This window comes from Mauremys mutica, chromosome 2, assembly GCF_020497125.1.
Source record: "Mauremys mutica isolate MM-2020 ecotype Southern chromosome 2, ASM2049712v1, whole genome shotgun sequence".
Taxonomy (NCBI): Eukaryota; Metazoa; Chordata; order Testudines; family Geoemydidae; genus Mauremys; species Mauremys mutica.
This window is the reverse complement of record NC_059073.1, coordinates 176,984,080-176,995,883: the sequence shown is the minus strand read 5'-3', so window position 1 is coordinate 176,995,883 and position 11,804 is coordinate 176,984,080. Positions and strand designations below refer to the sequence as shown.

Here is an 11,804-nt window from a genome sequence, read left to right as displayed (position 1 = left end):
AAATACTCCATCAGTTTTGCAGCCTATTCAGGAAAGCAGGGCAGCCTACTGACTAAATGCTAGCGAACACTCTGCTTTCAAGAAAAAAGGCTGAAGAAAATGTCTAACCTATTGTTTATATTTTTTCTATTTCAGGTACCTGAATATGTTTATCCTAAAGATTCAGTGCCAGAATATACTTCCATCTTAGTTCCAAATGTAGACAATGTCCGAACAGATTTTCTAATGGACACTCTCATGAAGCAAGGGAAAGCAGTTCTACTTATTGGAGAACAGGGAACAGCAAAAACAGTTATGGTTAAGGTACATAGAACAGAAAAAAATCCTCCCATCTTCATAGTATAGCATTGGTACAAAAATAATTGACCTGATCACATGTGTTACACTGAAATGGGCAGGTTGGAAAATATGACTAAATGCCCACCACATTAAATTACAGTAATTCCCATTGAAACATTTTGCCCAATACACACACATTGTAGTTCAGAAAAGGATACATAATAGCTATTTATCATTTTGCTAGTGATGGTCACAAGACCATGACGTAATTGTTAGGGAAGTCACCTTTTTTCAGGTGCCGTCCAGTGATGAGCTGCCAAAATCATAACCGGTTCCCTCCTCACCCCAGGAGGGATCATGCCCCCCCCCCGCCCCGGACTCCTGCCCCATCCAACCCCCGGACTCCTGCCCCATCCACTCCCCTTCCCTGTACCCTGAGTGCCTTCCGCCGCCCCATCCAACCCCTCCTCTCATTCTTGATGGCCCCCTGGGACCCCTGCCCCATCCAACCACTCCTTCTCTCTGTCCCCTGACTGCTCCCCACCGCCCCATCCAACCCCTGATGCTTTCTGACTGCCCCACCAGGACCCTTGCCCCTATTCAATCCCCCTGTTCCCTGCCCTCTGACCCCCCACCCCCGACCTACCTTACCCTCTCTCCAACACCCCCTCACCGCGCTGCCTGGACGTGGCTGGCGGCGCTACAGTCCGGCCGCTGCTGGAGCGGGAGTCCGGGGACGCGGGACGGGACAGGAGTCGCGCGGCCGGAGCCGGAGGATGTGGCGGGAGCCCGGCGGCCGGAGCCAGGCGGCTGGCCGGGCGGAGCCAGAGCTGGAACCGAGCAGCTGGGGCCGCTGCCACGCCCGGACCCACGCTGCCGGAGCCCGGCCCCCTGGCAAAACAGCAGGAGCTGGGCGGCTGGAGCCATGTGGCCAGGCCGGGCCGGAGCTGGGGGGCCGTGTCCGGAGCCGGGCATCTGGGTAGGTGGGGTCGCGGCCGCTGCTGTGCCCGGACCCGCACTACCGGAGCCGGGCGGCCGGGGACGCGGGGCTGGGGAGGGTCGGGGCCGGGGCCGGGCGGCTGAGGAGGGTCGGGGACGCGGGGGCGGCCGGCCGGGGACGCGGGGCCGGGCGGCCGGGGACGCGGGGCTGGGGAGGGTCGGGGCCGGGCGGCCGGGGACACGGGGCTGGGGAGGGTCGGGGCCGGGCGGCTGGGGACGCGGGGCTGGGGAGGGTCGGGGCCGGGGCCGGGGGGCCGGGCACGCGGGGCTGGGGAGGGTCGGGGACGCGGGGCCGGGGAGGGTCGGGGCCGGGAACGCGGGGCTGGGGTGGGCCGCGGCTGGAGACCAGCCGGGGCACACGGCCCCCCTAGTTCCCTACCTCAGCATCGTCTTCCTTGTCCTGAGCGGGAAGCCTGCTTGCTTCTCAGCCCTCCCAGGCTTCCTGCGCGAACAGCTGATTCGCGGGAAGCAGGGCGGGAGGAGAAGCAGGGAGGAGCATTCATGGCAGGAAGTGGAGGCAGAGCTGAGGTGAGCTGGGGCCGCAGCAGGGAGCACTTGTTAAATTTAAATGCCCTTTTAGAACCAGTTTGTCCCACGGGGAACAACCGGTTCTAAAAGGGCTTCTAAATTTAACAACCGGTTCCCGCGAACCGGTGCGAACCGGCTGCAGCTCACCACTGGTGCCGTCTCCAGATTTCTCACGAGATGCTAGATTAGAGAGCTTGCTAATACACTGCCTCTGGCTGGAGCATTTCTTATGTTTCTGTCCATGCTCTCTCTGTGGCATATGCATGAAATATCCTTTTGATCCTTTACCCTAACATTATTTGTCCATATTGCAAAGACTTTTTTTCAGAAGCTAAAAAGGACAGAAATAAAAACTTCTTTCTTCACTTGGAGATTTTTCAGAGGCCAAGTCTAATAGTTCTTATCTACCCTCTTCATTGGCTAATAGAAAACCACTTACTGTTCTTTTCTCCAGGAGGGGATGCTACAAGCATTACTCTTAAAGTACCCAATGTTTTGAGGAGGGGTTTCATTTATAAAATGCCCCTAGTTAGTCTCATGGTCCATGTACAAAATTTAATAACTTACTACATAAGAACCCAAAGTCTAGAAGAAAAGATCTACTCCCAAGTTATAGATTAAGCACCAGTGCACCCTCTAGCTATTCTGCTTCCCCTGGAATGTGAATTTTAAGACCCATCTTAAAGTGGTTTGTACTGATGCCAGTAGCAATTAATACTACTTTTTCAGTTCAGCTGTTGGTGCCACCATGCGTGCCAATATAATGTCAACTTCTGTTCCTGGCACCAGCTGGGAAAACTATTTTAGCAGCATGAAGGGGAATGGTATGGATGGTGGTCCTGATATCCTACATACTGGAATTCAGCCAGATGCTAACAATCTCCAACCTTCAGCTGCCACTCCCCTCCCTAAAAATACGGAGATCTTATTCCAAGGAGTGACTTAACTCTTATCCATTCTAAACAGAAAAGAATATCCCTTCACAGAGGGAGGCATAATTTTAAAAAGCACCAAGATCCATTCAGTCTCATTTCAGATTAAGGATTACAGTAAATTGCCTCTCCAAGTGGTCGTCTTCCTCCTCCTTTACTTAACTCATTACCTGCACCTTATAGAAAGGAATTCCTTGTGTTCAGGAATTGCCAAATATGTGCAACTGCTTTCATAAAAAAACAAAACAAAAATCCCTGAGTACCTTTTTGAAATGGAAAATTTCAGGAGTTAAACTGAAAATTTGGAAAAGTTTTGTGTGTGAATACATGGTGATGGTTATAATGGAGGCTGGTTTACAACCTTTATTATAGTAGTTGCTATTGGGAGTTCTACTGTTCTAAAAGTAGAAGGCCTTATTTACATTGGTGTAATAGAGTGGAGAACAAGGTCCAGAATCCGGTTAATAATCTGACATTGAGAGTTCCTGTCCTACAGGTGTCAGAAATTATTTTTAGCAACATGACTTCTGCAACAGATCTCAGAAGACCCATTTAAGTCAAAACTATTTATTCCATATATATATGAGCATTAATTATTTGAGCTATAATTATTCTCACCATGTGAATACTTTGTACTAAAAAAATGAGACAGGATTTCTTTTGAATTGTTCTTGCATTTGTAATGTTACACAGGCTATTATTAATACCATGAGGAGAGGGATGGGCAGTGAAATGCTCCAGTTAACCAGCTGCCTGTGGTGTTCTTCAAATACCCCAACTATGGATGTTTGAGGAACATCATCTTTTTGTGTCTTCGTCAGAAAAAGTGCTTTTAAAAGGCAACACTTCTGAAAGGGAGATTCTGGTTTTGAGCAGTCAGCAAAATCGAGATCCTAAAGTTGTTCATCAAAATATCTTTTTGGGGATGGAAAATATTTTCCTTTCTGATGTAGCTGATTTTCCTTTCTGAAGTACCTCGCTAGTTCTGCTGTTGATCTGATAGTTATAAAATCTGACTAACAGTAAATGCAGAGCTCTAAATATTCTTTGTTCTGAGGTTCTGAAATTGGAGAATTTCTGTTCAACTCTGTTATAAATGTAAGAATTTAAATTATGTTTGGTATTTTCATCCTTATAGGCCAAGTGAATCTTTTAAAACTGTTCAGTTAAAAACACAATTGAAAATCCCAGGTTTTTAATGCAGCATATGTAGAGACTTATCCTTTTAAACAAAATATCAGAAAACAGTTTCCTCCTTAATGTACCTGCCTTGACTTCACTTGATTTCAGGGTTTGTGGATTTCGCCTTTGGTACAGTTGATAATGTTACAAATACCTAAAGCAATTCAGAGTGTTGAACCCCCTTGGCTGCTTAAGGTTATCATCAACAGTAGCAGGGATAATATGAGTCTGTGAACCCAGGTCTTTGTAGGCAAAAAGCTTTCAGACCTTAACAAAGATTCTCAGCATTATCAGGAAAAGAGAAATATTAGTCCCTTTGATGTGCCTGTTTCTCATTTACACAAGTGCCCCTTTACCTTCAGAAAAAAACGAGTTTAAGATTTATTTGCATTATGTCAATGGTCGCAACAATTGAAGACATCTGTGAAAACACTGTAAACTTTAATACTATACATGGATTAAGAGTTTTTTTAATTTCAGGTTATAGGCTCATGTTTGTTTTAAATAAGCTTCTGTTAATATTTTAAACTAAATAGTAAGTCCAGGATTCTTAAAAGTTGCCATTGATTTTGGTTGCTTCTATCCATGGGTACCCAATTTGAAATACCTTATGTCTGATTTTTCAGATGGGCTGAGCTTCAGTGTCTCTCATTGACTTCACCTAGAATTGTGGGTGCTCTGCAGTTCTGAATTACATAAAACGTGTTTATTTTATAGGGTTATACCAGCAAATATGATCCTGAACTTCATCTGACAAAGCGCTTAAACTTCTCTTCTGCCACTCTGCCAAATATGTTCCAAAGGAGTATAGAAAGCTACATAGATAAAAGAATGGGCACAACCTATGGTCCTCCAGCTGGAAAGAAAATGACCATATTTATTGATGATATTAACATGCCTGTGATTAACGAATGGGGTGATCAGGTGAAAAAAATGTTAGCATTAAGTAATAAGTGAATGCAAATGCTTCATGTGTACATAAAGGAGAAGCCAACTTGATACCGTGGTGTTTTTAAGACTTTGAAAATATTTTAAGGAGAACTGAAAATCCATATTTCTTGCTGGGTGTGTTTGCAATACATACTAGGCCATGTCAACAATGGGGCAGTTTACCTAAAATTCCCAACCATTTGTAGCAATGGTACCACGGGCCAACAGTGTTTTATAGGCTGTATCTGTAGATGTGTTCTGAACAGCGTTTAGGCAATACAGAGCTTAAATGCCAATGGGCAACCAGAATACTGTCAATTCTAGCGTTCCTACCATTACTACTGATGGTTCTGGAGAACTGGGCATAGCACAAGTGCTAAATACTAGAGGAGAAAATAGCATAGGATTACACATCCCTGTGATATATTGGATTATAAATACCTCAATGCTACTTTTCCTCATCATTGATGAGAAATTGTCAGAATAAAGTGGTCAGAATTAGCATTAAGCTATTTGATAACCACTGTAGCTTTTAGGCCTTTCATCCCAGTTACCTGTAGTACTTGTGGTGTTTATGAACTGGCTGTACTGGAAGTAAAGCAATAGTTTCTATTTTCTACTGAAACAACTATGCTTATCTAGATAGGAAAAGGGAGCATGAGAATCCAAGAAGCAATCAAAGCATCAATCCAGACTTTAAAGTGCAGTTATCACTAGCTGGATTCCAACCCGATAGTTTAGACAGGTATTTAGGTGCCTAGGTATTTACATGAGTTTTCAAAAATTAATAAATGAATATTTCATATACCTGCCCTTTCTGGAAGTCTGTCTTCATTTTAATCACTCATACACTGGGCCAGCAAGCATCCTTGCTGAGCCCTGTACCTCTGAATCTGTAGCTTTGTGAACCCCAGCCAGGTCTTGCAAGCCTTGTAGACCTGGTTGGAAGGTAAGGATCCTCTCAGTTTCCTGCTTCCTTTCCCTTTGGAAGTAGAGGTTATTCATCATGGACTACTCCCCTTCCCATCCAAAGCCCATGTTCTATCATGTCTCCTCCTCTCCTTCCATCCAGCCCCCCCCAAACCTGTCTCTCTCACTTCCCAAAGCCCCTATCTAACCATCCCCGCTGCTGAACTAACCACTTCCACTCACTCATCAAGTGTCTGTTCCAGTCACTGTACGAATGCATGCGTCTCTCTCTCTCTGTCCCTTCTTGGGCTTCCTGGCCCAGCTGATGCCTCTAGTATGTGGCTGCAGGCTGATTCTCTACCCACCTGCACCTCATGATCTAGGTGGCACCTCACCATGCCTAACCTTGAGGTGCTCAAGTTTTCCTAGGCACCTTCCTTCTCCCTGGCCCCAGTACCCTCTTGCATTGTGACAAACCCAGTTGGTCACCTGGCTATGACTACAATATATACAATTCTGTGCAGCCAACGCTGTGCACCTGCGGCTGCTGGTCCCACTTACCATCCTGTATAAACATTTCTGAGGTGCTTAGAAGAACAGTTCTAAAAGACAAGTGAGGTTACTAGATAGTTTTGAAAATTCCTGGACAAGTAATCAGTTACAAACTGGACCAGAACATTTGGAATAATTTATTTGTTTTCTTTTGTTGCTTTCCTGAATGATATTCTGTAAACAACATGATTCAATGCAAAGTACTGTGCCTTTTTCTTTTGCCTGCTCATTTATTGTGTAGGAGATTAGGATTCAGATGGACTGTCAAGAAATAATACCTGATTATTCCCCTTTATGTTTCTGTAAGATCACCAATGAGATTGTAAGGCAGCTGATGGAGCAGAAAGGTTTCTACAATTTGGAAAAGCCAGGAGAATTCACTAATGTGGTTGACATCCAGTTTGTAGCTGCCATGATTCATCCTGGAGGAGGTCGGAATGACATTCCTCAGCGCCTCAAGCGTCAATTTAGTGTTTATAACTGCACCCTACCTTCCAATTCGTCTATTGACAAAATATTTAGAACAGTAGCTGAAGGCTATTTCTGCATGCAGAGAGGCTTCCCAGAAGAAATATGTAAACTAGCATCAGCATTAGTACCTACAACTCGAAAAGTCTGGCAAGCAACTAAAGTAAAGGTAAAAAAATGTGACTTTTGTTAACAAGCCTATACTTGCACCATGAAATGAAAAGGCAGGAGAATTATGTCTTTTTACTATAGCACAGTACCTGTGGAATTTCTGCTTTGATGATAATTAGTATCCACAGGATCCACTGTCTGTTGGAAAATGTGATGGTGACAATGATTCAGATAGGATGATATTATTATTTTGTTAGTTTATGCTATTTGTGGTAGATCCTGGAAGCCACGCAGGTGAGCCCCCATTGTACTAGGCGCTGCACAAACATCTAGTAAATATAAGTCCCTGCTCCAGGGAGCTTACATTCTAAATGACAAAAAATTGCAGGGGGAAGAAATAAACAAGTGGGACAGAGTGCGGAATATGGGAACAGAGTAACAAAAAATAACAGTCTTAGTAATTCTTAGCTGAACACAAGAAATACTCATAACTTGCCATCTGTCTAGCTGTAATCAAATTGTATTTTTATATGCATTTCTGAAGTAATGATAGGAGACCTGAGCAAGTAATTAACAGAGACTAACTTATCATACAAATTTTGCCTCTTATCTGTACATGAATTGCCTGCAAATAGATTATAAAATTTTTGAATTTATTTGAATTTCTTCAGCAAATAATTCTTGGTTTGCAGATTGTTTGCAAATGATTCACTGTAAATATGCAATATCCATGCTGTGTTAGCTAGCTGCTTACATCACATGATGGTGTTTCTGTCCCTTGCCTTGATGATGAGCTTAACTAACACACACAGTAGGAATGGCAGATTTACAATATAGAATGTAATTTAAAATTCATTTCTGGCAAATGCTAAAATTTAAAATGTTTTTTTTCCTCAAGTTTTTATGCTAATAAAGCTTGAGTGCTCAAATGTTCATAGATATTGAATATGAAAAGGCCACAAACCCAGCTGACTCACAAATTGTTTTTGAATTTGAACAAATATTCACAGCCAATTCCAGTTCTCCTAATCTTCCTTGGTCAGCAGAGGCCATGACTTGAGGCCTGGAGAATAGGGATATGGAAAGGGGATGAGGAACTGTGCATATTACATGGGCCTCAGCAGAGACACAGAGGAACAGCTAGTCAAACTTTTTATAGTGAACAATTGATTCAATAAATATAGGCCTTTTTTCCGTCAGTGAATTGTCTAAGAAGAAATTGTAATTTTTACACATTTGTTCATTGTTCAAAATTGCTCAACACATAAATTTTACCAACATCTTGAATTACAGCTCACCGGTGATCTGTTTGCAGTGAGCAGTCAGTCAATTATTTGATGTTCAGGATATTTGAGATCTATGACTGATCACCAAAGTCTCATGACATTTGCTTTGCTCGTTGATTGGCTGACCAAATTGTTATCAACTGCTCTACTTTAACCGGAATTAATTTAATGAATCACAAAACTAATTTCATTTTCTAATTCAAATAATATTGGTTAATAGCCTGAAATTTTCTTCTTGTAAACATTCATTTGAATAAAATTTCGCTCATATGAATGCTCATGAGAAGCAAACAAAATAAGGAGTGCATGTCTCTGAATTGGGATAAAATGTTTGTAAATACTTTCCCCCACTATTTCCCCTACTCTCCACAGAGGGAACTGTGCCCCAGGAGAAAAAATAGTGTATTTGTGAACTATTAGAACTCCAAATTTGCTAAATATAAAACAAAAAGGCTAAAGATATCCATTACCTCAGCTGTCTTTGGAAGAAGAGGGAAAGGGGTAACTTTGCTTTAAAGTTGTTTGTTTAAAGAACTCCTCTCACCCGTCATCTTCCTCCATGCTCTTTTCCCTCCTCCCTATCCTCCTGCATTTCCTTCCTCTTCTTCCCCCCATTTCCCTTCATTACCTTGTACTCATGCTTGTGAACAGGACAAATTTCTCAAAAAGAACAAAAAGAGAGAGACAAAACCAGGGGAAGAGGGAGGAGAGGAGTGAGGGGCCAAGAATTGCAGCTGTTTTTAGTGAGGCCTTTCATTCCCTGGTTGGCTGAGCTATCCTGACTCCACTTCATTCCTCATTATTGTGGCTTTGAAGATTTCCGGAGAAATTGATATCCCACAATAAGTAATTTATGAGCTGATCATCATCCTAATCTTCTTTTACTTTCATATGTTAACTGTGTTCTAAATATCACGAATGAATTTCTGCCTTTAGTGCAAAATTAATTTTGAAGTTGATTTAAAAAATTCAGTGTTCATTTAATACTACAGGGATAATTATTAAAGAACTATTTCAGTGTTTCTTAAGTAGTTACTTGAACATGGTTCTAACATTCTTTTGTAGATGTTACCAACTCCAGCTAAATTTCATTACATCTTTAATTTACGAGATCTCAGTCGTATTTGGCAAGGAATTCTTACAGTTTCCGCTGAAGTCTGCCAGAACACCAGTGTTTTGGCTGCTCTCTTCCAGCATGAATGCAGTCGTGTTATTGCAGATAGGTTCATCAGCCAAAATGACAAAGGCTGGTTTGAAGATATGATGAGAAAGGTAAGATGAATGATGTTCAGTATTCACTTTGAAGGAGTCTTACGAAAAACATAACTGATGATGGTAATATACCGTGGTTTTTTTTGTAGATTGCATCTGAGGATCATTGTCAAGACTTACTAGGAAATGACCACAAGGAATTATACTTTGTGGATTTTTTGCGTGATGCCCCAGAGGCCACTGGGGATGAACCCGATGAAGTAGAGTTAGAAGCTCCTAAAATTTATGAGTCTATTCCTTCCTTTGATAACTTGGCTGAAAGATTACAGATGTTCATGCAGCAGTACAATGAAACCATCAGAGGAACACATATGGACTTAGTATTTTTCAAGGTATTTGTTTCTCTGATTGACAGTAAAAATAGTTATTACTGAAAGTGCCCCAATATACAGCCCTTCCTTTGTAGATTTCTCTTTTATGTAAGGATGCATGGATTTTATATGGTCCTGCCAAGATTGTCATTGAAGTTTGACCAAAACTGCCAATTCTATGTTCTGTGAAGAACTCCTGTATCTCTTACAAACAAGCCATATAGAATGCGCTGCCTCTGTTCACACCAGTTATTCAGTCACTTGCCAACTCCCAGTCTTTTCCTTCTTCCCTGCCTTGAAACTCCAAAGCAAAAGCTTGTTGCATGCACTGAGAGCATCCCCTCACTAATTTTCCCCACCCTACTACCCATTGAGGCTATTCCCTCCTAAAAGATCCCTTGACCCCTTTTTCTTCACAGACACTTCTTTCTGTCTGGGTGTGGTGGACTTACAGACCAGTTTTTGATTGTATCAGCTCACCATACTGACCATCCTGTCCTTTGTCATGTCCACTGCAAGGGATGGGCCTGTTCCCTGGGGCTGAGTGCATGGTTTTGAACTGAATTCAAGTGTGATCGGATTAACATAAAGGCTTGTTTTATTTATTGCGGTCACTGTTCAGGGCATAAATAACATGCTTAATTGCATATAAATACAGTGCTCTTTTACTTTTCCTATTTAGACAAGCTGCTGTTTAGAGAGGTTGTAAATATCTCTCCTCAGAGACCAGGAGCCTCAGTAGGCTTCCTTCCTGCCCCTCCTCTACCCTCAGAGTCACAGATCCTCTTAGCTCCCCTGAGAACAGGCACTGCATATGACATGCTTTTGTATGAGCATGAAATAGGGATGTTCTTTCAGGGCCACATCTTCTGCCCATTGAAGTAAATGGGAGCCTTTCTATTGATTTCATAGGGCATTGGATTAGGCCCTGAGTGGACACCAGGTGAGGATCTCGCCCCAAATGAAGGCAGTCACTAACTGATGAGTTTCTACATGAAGATGATAGACAATTTTTTTGGTCTTTACATCATTTTAACAATGTTTTCTTTATGCAGGATGCAATGATCCATTTGGTTAAAATATCCCGAATTATCCGTACTCCACAGGGAAACGCCTTGTTGGTTGGTGTGGGTGGATCTGGAAAACAGAGCTTGACCAGATTAGCATCATATATTGCTGGATATCAGAGCTTTCAGATTACTCTAACAAGGTAACACAATGCAATATACATAGACGTTGATATATTGGTTCCTTAATCTACTATGTAAATTAACCATTCACAATTAATTTAAAATAGTACAAAGCCTTTCAAGTGTTTCAGCCCTAATTGTAAACTACATTTTTCAGCCAAAAGTGCACATTGAGATGCACATTTGGCAGATGGCAGAACTGGGTAGATGTTCTGCTGCCTTAATAATACACGGAGATACAGTAAAAACTTTTGGCACAAAGCCTTTCTTCTTCCTTTAAGTGATTCTAGCCCACAGTGTTCCCCTATAAAATCCTATTTAAATCCTGCTTCAAAAATCTCTCACTTTAAAATGACCAGACTGAATACTTCATTAGGTCTCTCTGTGCAGTATCACTTGTAAATAAACACATTGAGTGAAAATCTTACAACTGAAAAGATGCTGGGAGTTGTACCCAAGGGAAAGGGAAAAAAGACATGTCAAGCCCCTCTAACCTCTCAGAGAGGTAGAAAAGAGAGAGACAGCAGGAGAGAGATGCGGTGGGCTAAAAGAAAGAGAGAAAGCACAGAAATAGGTTCAAGACAGCACAGAATTTAGTTCCCTCATATCCATGTGCTGAATAAAATATTTCAGAAACTTTCAGGAACGGATAAATGTTGTGGTGATCAATATAACACAAATTACTGTAATAACCATAGTCACTAAGTGTAGACTAAACTGGTGGATTGCTTCAGGTGCCCTGCAATGGCAGAACTGGGAATAGCTACAGGGCAATGTTAATATTGTGAGGGAACTGCAGCAGAACTTAGCAATGTTTTCTGGGTAATTGATTTAACCTTGAATCAGAGGTTTGTT

At 42.3% G+C, this 11,804-nt stretch overlaps 1 protein-coding gene across 1 annotated transcript in view; it reads left to right on the top strand.

Moving 5' to 3' along the window:
- The window catches only part of LOC123364581 (dynein axonemal heavy chain 5-like), a 317,201-nt gene that overhangs the window by 181,421 nt on the left and 123,976 nt on the right, over positions 1-11,804 (top strand). The window contains exons 53-58 of the mRNA XM_045006814.1: positions 136-303; positions 4,638-4,844; positions 6,619-6,948; positions 9,242-9,448; positions 9,538-9,780; positions 10,815-10,969. Of these exons, the coding sequence (XP_044862749.1) occupies positions 136-303; positions 4,638-4,844; positions 6,619-6,948; positions 9,242-9,448; positions 9,538-9,780; positions 10,815-10,969 (1,310 nt within the window). The remainder of the gene's footprint in view (positions 1-135; positions 304-4,637; positions 4,845-6,618; positions 6,949-9,241; positions 9,449-9,537; positions 9,781-10,814; positions 10,970-11,804) is intronic.